The sequence below is a fragment of the Calidris pugnax genome, unplaced genomic scaffold (genome assembly GCF_001431845.1).
Source record: "Calidris pugnax isolate Ruff unplaced genomic scaffold, ASM143184v1 scaffold273, whole genome shotgun sequence".
NCBI classification, from domain to species: Eukaryota; Metazoa; Chordata; class Aves; order Charadriiformes; family Scolopacidae; genus Calidris; species Calidris pugnax.
The window spans coordinates 13239316-13263031 of record NW_015094508.1 but is presented as its reverse complement, the minus strand read 5'-3'; the positions used below and the strand labels follow the sequence as shown (position 1 = coordinate 13263031).

The window sequence follows — 23716 nt, the reverse complement described above, 5'->3', positions numbered from 1 at the left end:
CCCTCCCGCCTTCCACCCAGCCCCGTGTCGGCAGCTCTGAATGCTGGTCCCTAAAACCTCGGCAGTTTGAGCAAAATAAAGACAAGTTGTAATAATGCAGCTCTTTGTCTTTCAGATTTCAGGTACTCAGACTCCACCTTTACCTTTACCTACATTGGAGGCTCCAAAAGGTACTTTTTTTTTTTTTTTTTTTCACCAAAAATGTAATTTAAATGTGTATGCATTTATAGCATCCTAATAAGCTGCAAAAATTTGTAAAACTAGAGATAAGGTCCATAATTTGTACATGTATAATGTAATCTGATGACAAATACTGAGTTGTGGCGATTCAGTATAGTTAAAAGTATTAGTAATTATTTTAAATTACATGTGATGTACTGATTTAAAGACACATTTCCTGTGACAGCACAGAAAATTAGGAAGCTTTTGGGTAGTCTTGAAAAGAAAAACATGCTTCAGTTAATATATTTCAGCAGACACTTTTATGTCAGCTTCATTTTACTCCTCTTGCCTTGGGGCAGTGACTGTTTTGTTTGAGTAATTTGTTAGAATCATTGAGTTCTTATGAAACATTTGCAAATTGATGAATTGTTAAAATCAAGATAGAGGGGGAAAGAGTGTTGGTTTAGGCTGTGCTTTATCTCTCCTCTCGGAGGGTCCAAAAGGTTCTTTTTTTTTTTTTTTTTTGTACAGTAATGACTCCCTTCATTTCCTGCTAGCACTGAGGTGCAGTGGTTCGATACCATGGCAGGCTTCTTTTGTTTCCTTTTGCACAAGGAGGATCAGTAAATCATGTGCCTTCGTGCAAAGGTAAACCGAGGAGGAGGAAGTGTGGAGGGAGGTGATCAGAAAGGTGATCCTGGTTGTCACAGGCTCATTCCTCTGAGTGCTGCTCTGAGGAACTTCACTGTTGGTCTTCTTTTTTCTTTTTTTTTTTTTTTTTAATTTATGTGCATATGTAAAATTTCTGCTGTACGTCAACAAAAACACAGCAAAGGCATCAACATGATAACACGCTATAAAGTTAATTTGTTTTAAAAATCTGGGAAAAGTTACAATTTTAATAAGCAGTAGGCCAAATTTCACATCAGCACCTTATTCTCTTGCATGAGAGCCATATTTAGCCCTGTGACAGATGCAAGACTGTCTGCAATTGACCAAATCAAATTCCTGAGACATTAAGTGAATTGTCAGTGTAGCTTATAAGGCTAAAAAATGCTTTTATTGAATGGTAGCTTAAATATTATTTCTAAGTGGTTCCAAGGTTTTGGTTATAAACTGGATTGTGCATGTGCACATTTTTAAATTATATTTCAGCATTTTTGGTGTTTATCTGTTTTCAAAAGGAAATACATGTAAAAGCTTGAACACACGTCCTTTTGATTTCCCCAACTCTTAGTTACCTTTTTATTTAATAAGGTATTAACATTATATGTTAAGTCATTCTCTTATCTTTGAGATGAATTTTATTAGACTTGGCAAGAAGTCCTGGTTTGATGATTTTTGTTGTTTGTTTGTTTTAATTTTTCTCTTTTTTTCGGTTCGTCCGGTATCTTCGGCAGTTGTTTTTCTTTCCCGAGGTATGCCAGGTTAAAGTACAGTGTTCTTTGCAAGGGAGCCTTTCGGTGCAGGCAGCACTCCCGCAGCCACCGGTTCTCCCCGGTGCGTGCTTCGGGGCCTGGCTGCAGGACCAGGCTCCCAGATGGTCCCCAGCCTGCGAGGCTGCTCAGAAAAATGCTTTCCCACCTCACTACCCTGCCCCTTCCTACCAAAGGAGAAGACAACTTCTCTCATTTTCTATGGAGTAGGATAGTTCACCCAGTACCTGAGAATCAATGTATTTTCAGGTTGCTTGTACTGTACTCTTTCATTTAAGGTTTTAGTATATGAAAACATACACTTTGGTCTTGTTTTAAATGGCAATTTTTGAAAGTGTTGATACAGTAAAAATTATCTAACAGAAATATGACTTATGTAATTAAAATGATTGAATTTGAAACTTACTTTACACTGCTTTCTAAACCAAATATTGCAGCAAGAAACCAGGAAGTGAAACCTGTCTATTGTTTCAATTTTCCAAGCTGAATGAAGTGAAAAGCCTGAGGGCGTAACTGATGGGAAACAAACTGGTTTATAAATACTGAAACAAAACATTGTCACTTATACAAGGAGAGACGGAAGAGGACCTTGCATCCCGCAGCCTTGGGTTTTAACTGGGGTCAGCATTTGCCAAGGACACTGTTGACTGGAAACTAGTCTCAAGGCCTTGAAAATCCAGACTGATTTGAGGAACAAAGGTTATGCTTACAGAAATTGGCGAAAGTGGGTGGTTACTTAGAGCACACTCAAATTTCACTTTCCTTTTCACATTTTAAGGACATTTAAAAACTATCCTATGAGATGAGCGTTTCATGTTCTCTGCTTGTTTGTACTGTCCTCCAGAAGGACCCCTTACAATATGCTTAGCGTGGTGTACTGAGGGGCAGGTTTATGGTGGTAAGCTCCCTTGTGAAGCACATAAAATGAAAACCTTAAGCCTTGACCGTTAAGGGCCAAACTTCAGTTTCTCACATCGAAGATGAGCTAGTGGTTTCTTGTCGGAGCCGGCGCTGGCCGAGCAGCAGCCACACTGCCCTGTGGGCAGCGCTGGGGCCTGTCTCCAGACCAGGGTCCACAGCAGCCGCTGCTGCGTGATACCAGGTTAGGAGACCACAAGGCCATCTCAGGATCTTTTTCTTGCATTTGACTGTGATTTTATTTTTTTTTTTCTTTCCCACCACTGCTGCAGCTGTGATCTGCCTGAGTGCTGACTTCAGTTTTTCGACTATTGCACTCAGGAATTGTCCCTAAATAACAAAACCTCTCCTAGCTCGTGGTCACAGACTTGCGTGTCAGCCACAGGCCTTGTCCGGTTACTTCAGATACTCCGGCTGACGACTTGTTATTTGAACCAGCAGGGACACAGGCTTTTGGGGAATGGGCAAAGGGGTGGATGTTCACTGGGTGGATATTCAAACCAAGAAACAGGTTTAAATGAGCCAGAGTACAAATGGCGTGTAAGGAAGATCACAGTACTGTACGACTCGCTAGCTGTGGTTGCAACTAACTCCTTTTCATGCTTTATTTCCTTCAGATGTTCCTTTAGGTCAGTGTGTATTATGGCTTTGCTTTTAGCCTTAGCGGTTAGCTACAACAGCAGAAACCCTTAAAAGGAGGCAACAAGCTTTCTGTCTGGGTTTTTCATCTTACCCCCCTATAAAGGCAGGTGGCAATACTAGCAAGATAAACTTCACTGGGGGCATTCCTCTGCATACTGTAGTTGCCTCCAGTGCCCATTAACTCCATTTATGAGTAGTCTTAATTTATGAACTCAGAGCCAGATTCTCAATAAATCAGTCTTAAGTCCATGGAAGCCAGTGTATCAGCATTATTCACTTATGATGAGGACCCAAGGTTTATTTGTGTTTGTTCTTTAAACTGTTAAGTTTATCTGTGTGAGATTTTTCTTCTTTGGGCCAGCTTCTCTGTCTTTATCTGATTTTTCCCTGTTGCTTGGATTGATTGCACAGCCTCTTCGTACATTAGTACTATTCAAATATTGAGGTAGTACATAACCACACTGCAGATCAATCCAAATAGATAGGCCTGATCTGGAGCACATTTATCATCACTTAAGTGGAGTTAACTTGTATTCCAACAGTAAAGTGCTTAACCAAACCCTGAGGACACGACTTAGCTTTCGTTCAGCTACAGAGGTTCTAGAGAAACCCACTGAGAACTATTATTTTTTTATTCTTCATATAGACCTGTTCCAGCATTTGACCTTTAGGTGATATTAAGCTATTATATTGTGTAAATAGTCTATGTGTAAATGATCACTAGATGGGCATAAATACCTTTCAAGGGAGATTTTGCATTTACAGGATTTTTCTTGAAAAGTTAGAAGGGAATAATCTCTGTAAGTACGGACATATTTGTGTTGTGTGAATTACCATAAATAATCCTTTACCTACATAGTTCAGTTAAACCTTTTGGACTGTATTTCACTATACTTCTCTTTTTAAAAAAAAAAATGCACTGTGTTCACACTTCCAAACAATTTGAGTTGTTTGACACTGCAGAGGTGCCTCCTGGTTTGAGAAGGTTTCAATTAGCAATTTATTAGTGAAAGCACATCTTTGTGCATAATGTGAGCTCTAAATATGGGGCGATTGTTTATCGATGTAGTAATTTTTAATTTCATTGTCAGAAAGCACTAAGTAGGGTGATGGATTTCTTATAAAGTGAGGTGTTCATTTGGGTGCTGTGACTGTGCAAGATTTACTCTTCTTTAACTACATCTGGCAGAATATCAGAAATGGCTGGATTTTTTATGCTTTTTACTGCAGGATCTAAAAAGGATATTAAAGTGTGAACACATCAAGTTCTCATTTTTTTAAAAAATAATCTCATTTCCTTGTTCTCTTTTTTCTGCCCCTGTATGAAACATTGCTCCTCCAGAAACCGTGCAGACTGAACAGAACTGCTGATCTGTCACCTTTCAGAATAAAAATGCGTGATGCCCTGAAGTTGTTTTCACTTGATATGTCATTTAACATGGTTTACACAGAAGCAGTGCTTGGTTGTCCTGAAAAAAAAGATGTTTCCTTTTTTTAGTGTTTTTTCTCAGCGCCTTTTTTTTTTTTTTCTGAGGCTAAACGAGGACATCACACCAGTCCTGAAATAAATACCTCTTTATTCAAATATGTACGTAACTCCCATTGGCAGCAAGGGATGATGACAATAAGGCTGTGCATGAGAACAGATCTAATGCTGCAGCATATTGTAAAGAAACTAGATAAGACCTGTAAGAACCGAACACATTAATTTTGTCAGCAAAATTCCCATCTTCTGTTTGCACAGTGGACTCCTGTGTTCTGCTTTCCGTACTTTGGCACAATGATTATAAGAATGGCAGTTCCGAAGAAGCAAGGAAGGTTGAATTTTGGCCTGAAGTAATTGGGTTTTTTTTTTGCTTAAAATAGTGACAAATTTTTAACTTAGACTGCTTTGATTTTGAATATTTGGCTTTTTGTTTTCTATTCAAGAGGTTACACATAGTGCTTAATATTGTAGTATCAGAAATTCTCATGTAAACTGATGAATTAATTCCCACCTCACTGTAGCAGTGAAATATTTCACAGCTGGGGAGCCATGCTTCTGAAAGAGTAACTAAATTGCTTGTGGCTCTCTATCGCTGGAGACAAAAACCACTATCTGCAGTCCTAGCGCATTATGTCCATGAGGTGTTTGAACCACTTGATGATAAATAGATGCAGATAACCTTCCTCCCCCCCCGTTAGTGGTATGCCCTATTGCTATGTACATTAATTAAATAAAACTGCCTATGTGAGAGATTCCATTTAGTGGATAATTTTGATAATCTGATGTCACTCTCATAACGCTAAAAGTCTTCAGTACGAAAAAAGCTGTGAAAAAAAATGGTTTGGGGCTAATTGACGAGTATTTTTATCTTAAAATTTCTGTTCACTTTTTGCGTGCTGTAGCAAAAGGGGAGGGAACTGAAAAACGTTTTTTAAACTGAAAAACTGTCCATCAGAAAATATCAAAATGGGATGCTTTTCTCAACATTTTCATTTTTTTCTTTCTGAAATGATCTAGTTTAAGACCAGCTTCTTTTGGATAGGTTAGTTTGAACCTACCTCCTCTGTTGGGTTCATTGCATGGCAGTACATTTACTGGCTGTGCAAGGTTTGGGAAGAGGAGGTTGAACTGTTCCTTTTGGAAGCAGTGGTGGCTTACAGAAGATGAAAAATGCCCATGGTAGTATGTCTTAAGAAGATGATTTTTATGGAATCCATTGCTTTGAATGGTTTTGGTCTAGCTGGAATGGGATTTACACAGGGCTTAACAAAGGGCTGGCACAAGCACAGTTCATTCATCTTCTGTTGCTGATGGCTGTGCTTAACTTTGTGTTCAGGTTATTAAATATGTAATTACATTTCTAAAATATACCTCTACTACAGTAAGAAAAGGGTGAAAACTAGATACACAGCTTGTACTTAGCCATCTGTTTATTGCTCTTTCAAAATACCTGGAAGATTGTACGTTTCAATTTTAACTTTCCTATCAAATACGGCTTAACATTTTTGCTGGGACTGTACCATCTCCTGGGAGAGAAATCTGTGATATGAGACAGGAATCTAGTTTAGATATAACGTGGCAAGCATCATGATTTTAATTTTTTCATTAAAGATTCTGTAGATGAAGTAAAGTTGACTACAGCCTTGGGTACTTCTAAAAACCAGTTTTGTGTCATGTATTCATTAAGTTTCATTTTTTAAATCTCTCTTCAAGACAAGCATTTTCCATTCTATGAATTCCTGCTAACATGCCTATTCTGACTTTATACTACCTTTTAGTATTGGCAGTGTGTAGTATGTACATGAAACCTACCCATACATTCCTATAGATAGATTTTTGATAGGTACTACAAGAAATTCAGTAGGTGTGATTTAACAAATGATTCATCCTAAAAAGAGATCTAGTAGAGCACTATAGTAAAAAAGTCAATGTAAAAAAAATGCAATGTTGAGGGTTTGTGAAAAGCAAAATCAACACCATTCTACTCACGGTCTTACTGAGCTCGCCTTTTTCTGATGGTCTTGTGTCTAACAGATCCTTCTTGCCTTGCCGTTAGAAAATCAGTGCTGTTTGAAATTAACACAGTCCTCATCACTGCATCATTTATAAATCGTGTACTTCAGGGAGAGCACGGTCTTGGGGAGATCTCTTACTAGTCTGGTGAAGTGAGTGGCTCTCCTCTTAAGCTGCACACTGTACTAAGAACAATACATTCAAATTGTGAACGTCTACCTTTCCATGAGAAAAAATGTGGTTTTAGGTGCTTAAATGAATGGCCTAGCTATCAGAAGTGCCAAACTCCCACACCACAAAGTGGTCTCAGTATTACTGTGCATTGCTTAGCACTTTTTAAAAGCATCACAGTCTTTGTGCAGGTGTTTTTGTCATACAATTGTTTGCACTGTTGTTTGAATGGTTCACCAGCACAGATGTGGGAAGAGTGCTTGAATGTCTTTACAGAAAACGTTTTCAGTAACTTCTTCTTTCTCTGCTTTCATCATATATTTTAACATATCAAGTACCTAAAAATAGACCTGTAGGCTGTCATTGTTAAAGTGTTAATGTGATAAGACAAATAAATTTGAAAGCAGAGTTCACTCTGACAAAATTAATTTAGATCACTTTTCCTGTATTGGGGCTAATGCCATTTCTGGCTTTTCCTTTTAGTCTCTAATAATTTCCCATATTTTTTCATTGTGCATAAATAAAGAGCTGAAGATATCTGTTGGCATATTTTTTCCATGGATTACTTACTGTGCAGAATACAAATTCTCATTTGAGTCGGAGTCTAATCACTCAGAGTCAAAATACCTATTTTAATAAGCTTCAGCACCTAGAGGGAAAGTAAATTTTATACCGCTGGGAGAGTTCACTTTAGTTACAATTAAAACTAAGAAAGGGATGAAATGCGAGTAAATCTAGAAAAACTCCAATGTGTAATTCTGCCTTGGCATTAAATAAATCCCACTTAAGAGACCAGCTCCTAACAATTAATGTCCTCCTTGCTAGAGGGGGGTGAAGATTTTTACAGATGTTTCATTGAGCTGGCCTCATCTGAGTAGAAGCAGCTCCTTTGAACAGGGTAGAATTGACTCATAAAGATAAGCCTACTATCCTGTGCAGCAGTAGCTAGAAAAGCTCACTGAAAGAAGCAGGACTAAACAAGGTACAGAAATAACATCTCCTTCCCCTGACAGCCTTCTCCACGCTCACACAAGGTTGCATCCAGCCTATTTCTGTGGGAGGGAGAGCAGGAAAGAGCCGTGCCTAAGGACCAGGAACAATTGTTGCTTTTGTGAGTCAGCCTTCTCCTGGGAAGGACCCATTATCTCCAGGGAGGTTTATGTCAGACATTGTGTTCCCCCGCTGCAAGGGCTAAGCGCCATCCTGCCTGTTTTTGGCACAGTGTAATCCCGTGGGAGTAAGTCACGGCTCGGCACATGCTCACGTTAAGGTAACAGCCAGAAAACAGGCTTGGGTAAAGGCTGGAGGGTTGAGCATCTCTCTGTAGCTGGCTTGAAGGCAGAGTACCTGCCTGAGCCCTGCGGAAGGGTTTGGTTTCTCCTGGCTGGTGTAGAAGACGGTGGTGAGTCCTGGCAATTAGGATTGAGCTGAATCACTGCTTCCGAGGGAGACTTCTGAAGTGCTCGGTGGGAGCCTGTCTGGAGCAAAGAATTGAGGGCAAAGAGGAAGCTCAAAGAAACTAGCAAACCCTCTGGATGTCTCCTTCCAGCCTCGAGGCACTGAACAGAAATAAAAGGGGCAACAGCGTGTCTCCTGTGTAATGACATGTACTGTTTGCCAAAAGAGAGTGCAAACAATGGCGATATACCATTTCTAGAGAGAAGTACGTAATTAAAGAATAAGTTCCTTTCAAACTGTGCAGCATTCTGCATTTCATCTCATGTGTTACAGGTTGCCATCTTGGCACCTTGTTCCTTTAAAAGAATGTTCCGTTTTATGTTTACAGATAAGAATTTTTCATATTTTAAGAGCCAAATTAGAAGGCAGGGTAACTTTGCACTGTTCGACTGTCATACTTCTAGTCAATAAGGCGTTTGTGACAGACAGCGTTTGCTCTCACGCAGAAAAAATAGCCTATGGGTTAGACGTGGTATTCCAGGTCATCAGCCTTTCTGCAAATGGTAGAATATTACTTTTTTTGTGTGGTGTATTCTTTTTCCTTACTGTTGAAAACTTCATCTTTAATGGGGAGTTCTCACCCTGTAATAATCATACATGCAGCAAAATATGAAAATAATTACGATGCTCTTCTGTCAGATTAGGACATGGGGTTTGTAAAGGTGTTAAAACCAGGAAGCACTTAGTTGTCATAAAAGTACTTGCTGATAGTCAACTGCTTGATCTCAATTACAGGTGTTTGAATCTGGAGTAATTCCACTGATGTGATGGAGCTCACTTGGGCCCTCTGAATTTTTATTTGGCATTGATTACTCCTAGTGAATATCAGTCCAGGTGATTTTTTTCACCGTGGGGAAGGAAGGAGAGCTATGAAGACCAGAGTTCTGTTTTCTGCCATGTTTGCAGATGTATTCTCATTTTTGAGTACTTTCCTGGATGGTGGGATAGCTGCAATTTATCCAAGGAAAAAAGCTTGCTGTCATACATTCTTACCAAGTCGCTAGTGCTGCAGAGGTCACAGACAGAAGCCAGTTGTCAAAACCATGCTTTTGTTCTTCTGTCTTTTTAACCTTAGCATCTGAAAACCTGGTTGTCACAGAGTCCTCTTTTAAGAATGTAATTTGCTAGGCCGCATGAAAACCTCTTTTTCTGTCACTCACTCAGAATTGGCATTAAATCTTAAGCTGAGTCCCAAAATGGTTTCAGAGCTTTATGTAGGTATAGCCATTAGTTGAAACAGAAATGGTGATTTCTTTACGAGGCCTATTCTGTGAAAACACCTAAAAGGAATATATTGACTTTGTCCAGACCAAACTGCATGAAATTGGTTCATTGCAGTATATATTTGTGCAAAACAATGGAAATGTTAAAAAACAACAAAGAGTTTCATTTCAGTATGTCAGCCCAAAAAATGTAGCCTTCAAGTGTTAAAAACTGGAAAACATATATTTGGCTATGGACACTATCAACAGCCTTCCCTTATAGATAGAGAATTCTACAAATTAAGGCAGTCTTCTACTGCTTTAATACAGTTCTATGAATATTACATGAAATCTTTTGTGCATGGTTGTAGCTCTAATGGAGTTATAACTGAAAACAGCTTATTAATTCTTTTCTTTTAAGTTAGAGAATTATTTTGCTATAAAGACTTCCAATTATCATATAGAAAAAGGCTTGTTAGGCTTGGCATAAAATTTCTGTAGTAGGATTTTATAGGCTTATATGTTGAAAAAGGACTCACATTTTGTCACTGGATGACAAGGAGAGTGAAACTGGATATGTTTAGGTAGCAGTGGGAGGAACATAACCTCTGCAAGAATTTCCTTGGGCATATACTCGTTTTGTTAACTCAGGCCAACAGAAGTTTAAAATTAGTTTAGTATTGGTCTCTAGAGTACAAAGTAGAGTCACAATAATCAGCCTACCAAAGATGCAGGCTCTCTTGCCTTTCACAGACCTATGTACCTATGTGCACATCATTCTTCCCCTCTTCCACCTCACCCAAATATCTGTATAACACAAGAGCAGCATGGCCTTTGGCATACAGTCCTGCTTTCTTCTTGTTCCCTGCGACAGATTTAGCTGTTGATGGATTCTTTACATCAAATTCCAGTGTTGGGTAAAGCTTTCCCACCTTCATTACTGCAGTAAAATTGCATGGGATTAGTGGCCACCAGTTTAGTTCTTGCTGTTAAGGTATTTTGCTCAGTAATCTAAGGACATTTACAACTCCATGTTTGGGCTGTTAGATTTTATTTGTTGATTTTGGTATTCTTATTTAAAATGACAAATCGTGAGAAATTTTAGTGGTTGGTTTTTTTTTTTGGTTTTAGCTATATAGAATGAATTACAAGAAATGCTTTCTCCCTAATCTATAGGGAGTAGATGGGTGGAGGGAGACTTCAGGCTCTTTCTGTACCTGAATTTATATTTTACTGATAAGCTTTTATTTGTTTTAGATTGTCCCTCTTGTGATGAATAATTGCTTACTATACTGTTTCTGTGTTTAAACATCAATAACTAGATATAAAAAAATACTACTTCATAAAAGGGTATGCTTTTGTTTTAAGGCATGAAGAAACACATTCATCCTGTAGTTCAGCTAAAAACTGACCTTTACCAAGGACAACAAACACACCAAGATACGGAGTGTAAATACCTTTTACATCTAGCACTGTCTGGCTTCAAGGCAGGCATGGATGTGTGGAAGATGCTGGCCTCCCAGTGTGCTAATGAGGATTAGGCATTTGCTGTCTGTGAAGAGAGCAGGGGTTGTGGTTGCATGAGTCAAGATAAAAATTACCAAAGCTGTTGATTCCGCTCATGGAGGACATAAACTGATCATCATGTAGGGCCAAGAAAAGCTTTTACCCCGGTTACAAAGTACCTCTTCACTTCCCCTGTTAATAAGGCATCACCAGCTGACAGCTCAGTGGGGTCAAGTCTGTGACTGAAAGCCCCTGTGAAAGGTGGCATGTCTTGTCTGAGCACACACCTCAATTTCTAAAACTCGTTTCCAGCATGTTTCAGTGTCTGTAACAGTTACAGAACTTCTGACAAAAGTGCTGAGCAAGTCATCACAAACTGCCCGTATTAGTGAGCGTTTCACCGTTACTTTGGGTGCTTGCAGCATATTCCCATCTGTATTTTGTCCCAGGTTATTTCTCTGTTGTACTTTATGTGATGTTACATTATTACCATATTCTCAGCTAATTTAAATTGACAAATTGCCATGGAATTCAGTAAAGTCCTGCCAACTTACAGCACTGAGGACCTGTCTGTAATTATATTCATCTTGTTAAGGAAGTTTAAATAGAGCAAAGCTAAATATAAATGCAGTATGTTATCTTCATCCGCTTCTAGTGGAAGAGTTTAATATATGCGTGATTAGTTACATACCAAAGTAAAATTACACATTATTTGTGTTTGTGTGTTAGGTTACAGGTAAAGACAAGTTTCATGGAGGCTGATAAATTGTGTTCTTTGGGAATGGCTTGTATTGAAGGGGGGGTGACATGACACCAAAATGGGGCAGAGATGCCTGAAGTGATAGAGACTTGAGAATTTTTCCCACGTAGCAGACAGGTGCTCTCAGCAAAGTGACACCCAAGTCTCAGGTTTGCATGTGGTGCAACCCCATGAGCAAAGGCACTAGCCAAGGCACTGCAGTGATCTCTCTTCATTTTCAGTGCTAGGGTGAGCTTGACATCATTTTTGGTGCTAGGGTGAGCTTGACAGAGCACTTCCCTGTCTGTGTGCAACGCAGGATCCCTCTGGCACAAGGAAGGTCTTGTCCCACAGGAAATACCACCCCTGTGCTCCCCCTTGAGAGATCATGATGACTTCAATCTGCAGAAGTTAAAGAAGGTTTCATATCAACCCTGACCATTTCCATTTTCGTCGTGCCACTGGAGAGCACGCGCTTATTACAGCTATCTTTCCATTCCTTCCCAACTTACCATTTTCCACGCTTGTTTCTTTTGGCCTTTTGTTTTCCAGAGGTGCTCTGCATGCTGATTAATTCTGGCAAAACCTGCTGTCGGTTGTGTTCATAGTGTTGAAGCAGACAGACCTGAAATGGTATTAAACAGCTGTACGATGCAAGCTAACAACATGGAGCTGCTATATAGATGCTTATCTCCCAGTTCTCTTCAGATTATATGTGTATCCTGAAATGCTTGTTTCGGTTCTTGGGAAGTTTCACCAGACTAACAATGGGTGCTCAAGACTGTTAATCAGAGTGATCACATGTTCATTGCTGTTCGTTATTCTGTTTTTGGTGCGTAATATGTGGGTGGCTAGAAAAAAAAATCACTGCTGAAATAATTGCAGCTGCAGCCTGAGTTGTTTGCCGATTTAGGTTCAAAAACCTTTTCTACCTGGGATGTTTTTGAGATTCATGTTGTACCTAAGTAAGACTGAGCAGAGATGTTTAGAAATAGTGTGTATTTCAGATCTCTCACTGTAGATGCTGCACAGGTGTAAGAATGTATTTTAGCTTGAACCAAAAATTGTATGGTCTTAGCATTTCAGAAAATGTTTTAAATAGAACTGTGAAGCAGTTAAAAAAATAGATGTTGCTTTATACAGTTTCTCATTCTTCATTTTACAGGCGACCTATTCTTTATAAAAGACTCTTTATGGACCTTTGGGAGTCTCTCTCCAGTAACTATCTTTTAATTCTGTTCCCCCAAACACAGGAAACCTTCTGATAGTTCTATCAGTAACAATTCACATTTCATTAGGAGCATAGTGTTATTAATTGTTGCTCTGTACTTTCTAGGGTGTTCAGAATTTGCTTTGGGGATCATTATGATGTTCTTTTCATGTATTTGTCCAGTATACACCTGGTTGAGGGTGACTTTTTGGCCTCTATGATACTGTTTGAGGTTTTCCTTCGTTGGCTTCTGCATTGATTTATAATGGTATAAGTGACAGATGAAAGACTCATCCGTTGTGAACCTGCTGGTGGAATTTCGCTAGTGTGAGCTGGACAACTTGGGCCTAGCTCTCTGCGTTTTTTAAGGGTCAGGCTTGAAAACCAGGTTTGCCTGTTGTGCAGATTACCTGCCCTGTAGGCATAGGATGGGCGAGTTGTGCCCTCAGCACACAGAACTTGTAGAGCTAAGGAAATGTAGTGGGGTGGTGTACCAGTAGGGCCAACCAGAGGAACGGGCCATGGGCTGTGCCATGCACAACTGTGTAAATGGAGAGAGGGTGACATTCTGGTGTGTATATCCTCCCTGAAGGCTGCTTGTCCACACACCTTGGTTGGTGTTGCGCCAGGGTCTGCCTCAAGCGACTCTCTCGTTGATGGGAGATGTTTCAGAGCAGGATGGAGAGCGGCACGGTGCCCCGGTGAGGCCTGCCGGCTGCGGGGCAGAGCCTGGCATCATGCCCTGGGAGCGAGGCCTTCCGAGGGACTGCTCTCCTCCCACCTCAGGAGAAGAGTGACCGGTGGCAGGCTGGCAGATAGCACAGCTCCACAGGACCGTGCAGCCGGAGTCAGGTCAGGTAAAATAAATAAGTAACTACTTCAACGAAATAATATGTGAGGGAGGGAGAAAAAAACCTTTTGTTGCCAGCAAGAAGTTTATCAGGCAAAATGAGGGAATTCTGCGAGTTCAGTGTCTGAAATTTGGATGAAAAGAGTTGAGGATAGATAACAGGCCTTTCTCATTGCCTCCCAGAGGGCTCGGGGTCCTTCAGTTTAAGCATAAAATATTTCCTCCTGGCGAGCAGCTAAACCGAGAGTATCTCTTCTTCAGTGCTAATTTGATATAGTAATCTGGCATGCACAAAGCTGCAGCATATGCAGCCACTCCAGACCATATCCAATGCATGCATGCACGTTGGTTTTAGACAAGTGGTGTCAGCTTTCTCTTTAGCACACTCTCCTTTCTTCTTCCTCAGAGGTTTTACAGCTCTGAACACATCTGAGCTCTCCGTAATAAGGGAGCTGAGTTTTTCTCTGACTCAGATCTGTGTGCGTTTTTTAAATGTGCACGCCAAAACGAGTTTTGCCTCTCAGTTTCCTGGTAAGTGGCCACAATGGCCAGGCGGGTGGCAGGGGTTCTGCACCATTGCTCGGGGGAGCGCTGATGTGTGACCGAGCGTGGCAGAGCCTCGGCTGAGGAAGAGGAGGTTCGGCGCTTCCTTCTCGGTGCTGCTGCTGCTGTTGCATGAGGGACTGCAGAAGAGAAAGTCTGGAGGGAGTGGCAAAAAGAAAGAGCAAGGGTCAGCATTCGGCTTTGAGTTATATCAGGGCAAAGTAGAAGTCTGTCTGGGTGTGGAAAGGCATCTTTATTAGTGTTGTTAAACAGCGAAGATGGAACAAGATGTTATTTGTTGCCATCTACTTTCATCTACAATTAAAATACTTTAAAAGACAATAGTCTCAATGTAAATATCTGTTTTCTCATTATCTGTTTATCTCTGTATTTTCACTCAGAGCTGTCTATAATTTATTTTTAATGATAATGAATAATTCTGGCAGGAGGTTGAAGCTGGAGGTGTTGCATATTGTGGTAGTGTTGTTTCCTTCAGAGATGCAATGCCAGGTTTTGTTTCATTTTATTCTGAAGCACTGAGGATGACCAATACCATACCTTATTCTAATATTTCTAAATAAAATTTTAGAAAAATCAATTTATGGATCTGACTGACATGCATTCAAAGCTCAGGTAGGTAAAACAGTCAAACTGTTTGCCCCTGGTATTATGAAGTTGCTAGTCAGATGCTGCCCATGGCTCTGCAGTGGCAGTACATTGATTGGGACATGAGCTGCTCCTGAGTGAGAATCCTTTACAGCTCTCAGACTTCAGTGATTTCAATGTCTAATGATTGCAATATGCTCATGATTAACTAGATAACATACTCTACTGAAAAATCCTTGAATTGTGAGGTGAAGGTTGAGTGGGCTGGGGTGATGTTGGGACTTTCCTGCATAGATTGTTTCTATTTTGAAGTCAATTGGTCAGAACTGCTGAGGTTTTTATTGCTGTACTTGGTAAGTTTCGGGAGTTAATTGCATAAACATTTTTATTTTGCTGCTGATAAGTTTTTTGACTGAAATAAAACACATAAAAGGTTTCTAAATGAGCCTGCTCCCCTCTACCTCTAGACTATGTAAACTGATGAGATGATATAAGCCTAACTAAAGAGGAAGAACAGTTTAATGTCCTTTATATGGTCTTTTTTTTTTTAAATAATTCCATTTATTTCAGTTAGAGATTATTGGACTGATTGAGGCCAATATTTAAGGTTTGGCCAAATTTCATTTTAAAAGAATTCCATTTATAGTTTGAATTGCTTTGAGGTGTTTTGCTATTTTAATACCTGTAGCTGCACTCATCTGCATAAAGCTGAAGCAATGATACTGTTTTTATTTACACTAAAAGAACTTAACCCTATGTATCTGCTGGCCATCTATCTAGCTAAAAACCCTCCTTATGTTTGTAGGTAATGTATATTTATTTACAGTGGCTTCAGGTACTTAGTAATTCCTTGGTTAGTATTATTTGTGTTAACATTGGCCATCTCATATGGTAAATAACATTTTGAGAGAAGAATAACTGTTATGGGGACTATCCATTAATTAAACTTGGAGAAATCCTACTTTATCTAAGATTTCCATCAGGATCCTCCAACATGTAACATGCTGTGTTAACGTTTCTGATACAAGTATATTATTTGTGTTGATGACGAGAAATTGGGTCACTGAACTTTCAGCTTTCATTGCTCCATAACCAGCTACTTCACAGTTGCACCAGTAAAATGGCAAATGACCCTGCACAGGTGTGTTGAGAAACAGCGTGGTAAAAACATTCATCTTATAGAGTAAAACCTAAAAGAACTTTTATTTTCCATTGAAAGTGAAGATAGATAAGCATGCCGAGCGAGTGACAGTGTACTAGTAAGAAGGCATTGGGGCACTTGTATCACAGCAGCTTACACTTGTTGGTCCTTTTGAGCCCTTTCTCCAACAGAATGACGTGTATTTATGTCTTAGAGCGCCTGTCTCACTAGACATACTGTCCTGTGTCTGGTTTGCCGTGCCTTGGAGCTGCTGGCAGCACTGGCAGGCTGCCGAGGAGAGGCTTTGCAAAGGGAATGTCCTGAGGTGCCCAGCAGGAAAAGCTGCCAGGCTGGTGTTGGGACACACACGCTTAGGAAATTTAGGTACTTCCCTCCTGTCTGGAGCCATGAGGCATGAGGTATCTACACCAGCCCTTTTTGTTCCAAAATACAGCTGAGTGTTTTATGGCAGTGGTTCCCTTTCCTTCGGTAGAGTCTGGTCCTGCTCTAATTCCAGGGGTAGGGATACCGGGATGCTCAACTGTGAGACTCCATAGCACACCCAGCCCCACCATTAGGCTGCTCGGGCCTGAAAACAGAGCCTAAACATTCCTAAAAACCTCTGCAGAGTCCAGGCCCCTTCTCATGTAGCTAAAATTTGGTCTCACGATCCCTAAATCCTTTCGTAAGCCCGTGACTAATTGTGTCAGACTGCTTGGATGCTGGCAGCTTGGATGCAGGCTCCGGAGCAGAAACGTAGGTGCTTAGGGGACACGGCTGGTTAGGAACGGAGATGTCAAAAGACTTTTTAATGAGCATTCAATCTTCTGTCTCCTGGGTCAGCTAATGAGTTCCTTTTGTGAAGTGAAACTCATCTGATGTCAGTTGACATAGCTTCATGTATTTTTCAATGGAATTTTGCTCTAAATCCATCTTTTAATACAAAGCAGTTGTGAGATTCTTGCCTCACTGTGGTGTTTCGAGTGAAATGACAGTTGCAGCTCCAGCGTGCCGTCTGTGTGAGATTCGGGAGCCACTGAATTGTGAAGGATACATCAAACCCCTGACATCTAGGATATATTTCATATTAAAGAAAAATAACAGCTTATGTTTTTTTCACTGTTAAGGTCTGTGTATTCTGATCCCCAAATAAATGTATCTCATTCTTACAACTTAACCTCAAGCTGCCTTGGTGTAACATGGTTTATAACCAGTTTCTGCTCTCATGTGTTCTCCTTCTCAGATGGTATTTTTTAAAAAGGTTAGAGATAATAGAAGAGAAGGTCTAGATTAGATTATCTGTCACAGATGGGTATTGCATTGATGAAACAGTGTAATCCAATCATGAGTTTATGAACCTGAACATCCGTACTGTGTGAATGCAGATACTTGCATTCAGATATCTGAAATAATATTAAGATGTTACTTAGTGGCACAGGGAAAGGTGACATATAGTTGCATCAGCACAGACATCTGCAGATCGCAGTGATGACAAATGCTGTTTAGCTCAATTTTAAAGCAACGTGATTATGCAAGTCTTGCCTAATGTATCTTTGGTGCACGTCTCGTAACTCAGTGAATGCTGTTGTCTCGTTTCATTGTGAAGTCTACAAATGCAAGGGTTTAGTGACATCCTGGCTCCACTGGAGAGCTTTGGGACCTTGCAGGAATACTGTTCTTTCACTGCCCCTTGTCCAGCTTCATGCCTTCCCGTAGTTACACAGGTTGAAAATCTGACTGGGGACCATAGCTCAGCCTAGATGGACAAAACCAGTCCTCAGCAGGGTGTGCCCTACCCAGTAGAGAAGAGGGGAACCAGGAGACAGTGGTGGAGAATCTGGGGGAGACTGGGGAGCTGAAGATGGCTGGATATTGATAGGAGGGGTAGAGAGGTGACAAGCAGATGCACACGTACTTTGGAAGGGGAAATGGAGAGAGAGGTGTGAGAGCTTGAGTCAGAGAAAAACCACCGCCAATAAGAGCACATGGGGAAAGGTCCTGCCTTGGGCGGCGGGGGAGGGACAGCTAAAAAAAGCCCCAACCTCTTGAAAAAAAAGAGAGGATTTTAAAATGTGTTGTGTGCTAATGATGTGCCATTCCACACTGAAGTGATTAAATTATGGTAGGAGTGAAGGGGAAAATACATTTTGTTTCTATATTTACAGGGACAAAATAGCAGGGACATAAAAAAAATAAACAGGTAAAAATCAGAGCAGTGTGTAATTGTATATTTATTCAGTGCAACTCTGTAGAATAGGTTTTATCAGTATGAATTATGGACAAAAGTCTATATAGACAGACACCTGAAACATTGCCTCTCTCTTGCCAGCCATCGAGTTCTTGATCTAAAGCATGAGGCCTCCAGGTTTTGCAAAGATGTATATGTTTTTTTTCATATAGGTAAGGAACATGCTTTTTATTAGTCTCACTCTTAGAAATCATAAGCTCATTTTAGATTTTACTTCTTTTAAAAAAGAAAACTTAAGATAGGCAATCTGTTGGAGAAGCTCCTTAAACATTACAGTCTGATAAAATCATAGGACATTTTTAATAGTGGCCATTCTGTGTACCATGATCAGATTCAAATTTGGCTTTAAATTAATTTGTGTCCCTGTAACTTATGAGTCTCATTGCAAACCGTAATAGCAATCACTGGATCTAGCTCCTTGCTGAACTAGCGTTTTCATTTCAGGCAAACAAATTGAATCTGTGTTAATTATAGAATAGCTTTTGGATGTATATGGCCTAGGTTTCTTATTAAAATATTTTACTTTTTGGCTGCAGTCTGAAAACTAAGTACTTGCATATTTGCATGCATAAAGATGAAGGAGAGGTTTGTAACATCTGTCTAATTGTCAGTGGAATTTTAAATATGGATTGCAATCCTGATTCATATAAATCTACTTGTATAAAGAGGTTACAGCAGCAGATGCTCAGGTAAGAATTCAGAATGAAGTCTGCAGAAGCGTGTGGGGACTGTGGTAGGTAGACTACTGACAGGAACTGCAGTGAGGTACGGGTCTGTCGCTCATCCTGTTATGCTTATTTTAAAAGCAGCTCTTACAGAGTGAAAACCTGAGACAAGACTGGACATAACTGAAAAGGTAATATCCTTGGTGCTTTTCAAAGTTCCTTTTAAGCTGGAAGCCTACAGTTTTGCTGGGACCTGCATGAGTTAAAATGGGGAAGAGAGACAAGAAAAGTGGATCTGGGTGCATCTGAAGGTTTACAGAAGGACTTGAATTTGGAGACATTGGTACTGCTACATGAAATCTAACTTCACAGCAGACGCTGTTAGGAGCTGCCTCCTGACCTGGTGCCCGCGGCGCTCAGCCCCGGCGGGCAGCTCGGCCCCAAGCAGCCCCTGCTCTCCCTCCCCAGGGGGAAGCACCAGGGGCAGCTCTCCCGGCTCTGTCCCCTCCAAAACTCTTGTCCATCCCCAGCCTACTCTCTTAGCGTGGCAGTGGGAGAGGCAGAAATGGCCTCGATGCTGTATGAGCACCCCTAACTAAAACATCCGCGTGTTGTCAACTGTCCTAGTCGCGTAGCCACCGCACAGCACCGTGCGAGCCACTATGGGGAAAATTAACTGTATCCTAGGCAAAACGAGGACAGTGCTATACTTTCATACTGATAATACAAAAAATACCTAATGCAGGCTAAGAGGATGTGTGTCAGTTACACTGACGCTGGCATTTATGGGAATTTTTCCCCCTACAGGAAGAAGGAAGTAAGTTGCTAATTATTTCGCAGCTCAGCAAGTCCCTTTCTCCCCTCACTAATGACATTTAAATTACAAACAATTTTCTTTGAAATCAAAAAAGTTTGATGGAACTATAATAATAAAAAAAGAAAATTCTCTTTTAATCTTCTTGTATATTTTCTTTCCTATATCTCAGACTATAGCTCACTTTGATCCTAAATTGTAACAATTTCCACCTACCTGTATTTGCATAAAATCCGTAAAATGTTTTAAAGTGTAGATGAAGCATGTTAAACAAATACTTGTTTCTGTTCCTAAGATTGCTTTAATTTATATATCTTGTGTTTCCTATAGGTGTAGCCACTAAATCTGCATGAAACAAAAATCTTTGGTGAAGTGAGACACCAGGGCTGGTTTTCGGAGTTCAGGGAAATTAAGTCAGGTCAGGTTATCGTTCTACATTTTATTCTTCAGAGGGTTTATTTATTTGACCAAAAGCTATTTTCCTCCACTGATTCACTTTAAAATAAACCTTTGAGCATTTCTGTTCAACAGAAATGGAAAAAAAATATGTCTGAGGGAGAATCTGATTTAATTCAGATCTTCCTTTTTAATTTAAGACTTACAGTAGCAATGGGAACTCAGAGATATTCAGTGGACCTGAAAGAAAGATGAATGACATTTTTATGCTGTCGTGTATTTAATCCATGAGTGCTGAGACACTTTAAAATTAAAATATGTGGTCCCATTTACTATTTTTCACTGTATACATGTCTTAAAGAAGAGTGTCTGCACCCTTAGAGCAGCGTGGGGCTGTGGGTTAGAGCCAGTCATCTGCATACTCCCTGGAGGCGGTGGTGGGACTGTCAGCCCCCTGGCTGCCATTCTTTGAAGAGTTTCCTCGTTTCTGGAAGAGGAATAAGATTTATGTAATGGCTGCTGCCAGAGCCATTTCTTAACAGCATCCCTTCCAAAGCATTTCATTAAGATCTGCTGCTGAAACCGCATGACCACTGAGGTCTGTCGGTCGTCACATTTGCAGGCAGAGCAGGAGCTCTGTGTTTCTGCCGTGTGGAGCTGCTGTATCTGAGCAGTGGGATGTACTGGCCACACTCCTCCTTCTCCTCCATGCTCTCTTGCATAGGAAGCCCAGGTATATAACCAAATATTCTCCGTACCAAAGCTTAGACTGTCTGAACCTTGCTCACATTTAGCATAAGTGCTCTGATTCTGCTGTGAAAGCAGCCTCTATCTACATATAGTTATATATATGTATAATACATATTACAATGCCTGTAGATATATAACATCTGTGATATTTGGCTTCTTTTTCTAAGGAACCTGAGGCTCTTGTATACAAGGTAGCTCGCGATACTGAATATTTCTCCCTTTCTGAGAAGCATTTCTGCTGCTATGCTTTCTGCATAGAAGGCATTTTGTGTTGTGGATGCTCTTTTGGATGCGTTAGAAATGCTTTGTTTAACAGGAAAGGGTTATGATGTATCCTGAAGATGCTCAGCATGTAAGTTCAGCTGATCTCCTCTAGGGAAGAGACATCTTCCCAGGTGGTTGTTTTGATCATGGCTTTCATATCCAGGTCTACCTGGTCACCCATGGTGTTTTTGAAAAGGACTGTTGCCTGAGCAGAGTCTAATGGATCTCCCTAGCCAGATTCTGGTCTTTCAGAGAACCAAAGCAGTTTTTTGAGCCATACACTTTGTATCAATACAGGCTTTTTAGAAACAGGTCAGACTTACTATCTTCATCTCTTGACTGTTATGGGTCCTCCTCCAAAGGCAAGCTGGTGGCAGTGGTGGTGGCAGTGAGAAAAGGGTAGACCAGGACAGGGAATTGGATGGAAGGACACAACAAGCAGAGCTGCAGGGCTGCTATTGCCTCTGCCCCCTCCTGTGTGGTCAGTGGGAGATAGAGCTTGGCTCGTGTAATTGTAGCTTCCACATTTCTTTGGGTTTTGTAGAGGCTACTGCTCTTTTTTTTTTTTTTTCCCCCCCTTCTCCACGTGTTCCCAGAGCATGGGCATGCTGTTGTTACCCTTCCAGGCTTGAGACCACGTAGCCTATAGGTCTCAGCGCTGCTGCTGCTGCCTCAGGCTCTGCACTGCTCATTAACATTTGTTTCCAGTGTTTCACCTCCAGCACGGATTTACGCTTAACCAGCAGCTGTCAAGTGAGAGTAAAAGGGTAGGCTCAACATGGGTTTCTTGTCTCCGTTTTGCTTAATGTAGCCCACAGAGGCTGACTGGCTTATGTCTTTGCTGCTGTGAAACACCCTGTGGCCCTGGCTCAGGGTCTTCTGTGCTGACTCTTCATCTGTGCAAACCACCTTCCCGTAGCCCAGGCTGACCATCAAACCTGTTGGCTCGCTGGCCTGCTGGGAATGCACTCCTCTCAGCCTGTTTTAGGCTTGGCACTTCTGTTTGTGGTCGCAGGAGCAGTGTCGGAGCCTTGACTCTTTCTTTTTTTTTTTTTGTTGCTGTGGAAGTTCTTGATTTCCAAACTTAACACTTTTTTCAGCGGAAACAGAAAAGCCATTTTGTGCTGAGGTAACCTTATTCATTACTTACTAGCTCTTAATTACTGTGGTGAGGTGTTTTTTTTCCTGACAAATTGGTCGTTGTTGCTCTCCATTTAGCAGAAGGAGCACAGTTCAATACACTGTGAGAGTGAAAAGCAGCTGTTAGACATGAAAATAGAGGCAGTTCATAAAGGCAAACCAGAATTTGTGTGTTTTATATACACAGATTCACCCAGAGCACTACAGACAGCATTTTCAGGTTTTGCTTGTGCTATCTCCTTATTTCAGTAAAATTTTTGTGATGCTTTCAGTTGTTACATGTATTTTTTTATCTGAAAAAAATCCGTGCAGATGGATTTTTTAAGATGCCTGATGCAGATACTCTTTTTTTTCCTCAGTCCTTCTCTCTTGCATGTTGCCTTCTGCTGTCTTGGCTTGCTTTGGGATTTTTGTACTGGAGTGGGGACCTGAAACTTGGAGGGGGGATGCACCCAGCATCGGGCGAGGTTCATCTCCTCTGTCTGCAATTGCTGCCATCCCTGCGCAGAGTCACACAGGTCCTGTGTGTGTGAGGGCTGAAAGAGAGGCCGGTGTCGGGGAAGATGATAGCTCTGTGTAGCAGTTTGGGAGAAGGAAACTATCAGTTTCAAAGGGATTACTGTATGGGTAAGACCTCATCGTGTGCTGCCAAAATTAATCTGATGAGCACAGATTTTCTGACAGGCTACTTCTTCCGTACACGTAGGTGTTTACACAGTGACTTTACAGTAGAGATTTAGCAGAAAGGTTAGTATGTTTTAAGCACCAAAGAGTTCCTGTTTTGTATATATAGTATTCAACTGCGTTGGCCAAAAAAAAAGTATTATTTTTCAGTTTTTGTGGCTCTCAGCTGTCACATCCTTAATCTTTGTATGATCACAGAACAAATAGTCATGTTGTGAGTTCAATTTGCTGCAGAAAATATTTTGTTCTTACAAAAGCAAGCCTAGAATATGTGCCCGAAAGGCAGAAAATAGCGTCTTAACTATCAGCTCTTTTTGTACCTTAGTTTCACCAGTATTACATGGGAATACTTCATAGTAGTATTCTGAGGTTAATTAGTTTATGGTACTTTATCAGTATTAAATCAGAACTGTCAAAGGTTGCCGTCATTACGATATGTGAGGTTCAGGCAGCAAGAGCAGTTGGATTTCAGCACTCTATAGATGATCTCTGCTCCCCAAGCTGAACTCTGTACTTGCCTGCTGTGGCTAGAGTGAAAATTATAAGGTAGTCCATTTATCTGCCCAGCAAACATCACTGTCTTTTCAGGGGTTTTTTTTGGTGGTTTGTTGTTTGGGGTTTTTTGCCTTTGCTGGTTCAACATTTACATTTCTTTTTTCTTTGAACTACATA

At 40.7% G+C, this 23716-nt stretch overlaps 1 protein-coding gene across 1 annotated transcript in view; it reads left to right on the top strand.

Moving 5' to 3' along the window:
* The window catches only part of PARP8 (poly(ADP-ribose) polymerase family member 8), a 120241-nt gene that overhangs the window by 1580 nt on the left and 94945 nt on the right, over positions 1-23716 (top strand). Inside the window, exon 2 of the mRNA XM_014964858.1 lies at positions 66-170. Within this exon, the coding sequence (XP_014820344.1) occupies positions 66-170 (105 nt within the window). The remainder of the gene's footprint in view (positions 1-65; positions 171-23716) is intronic.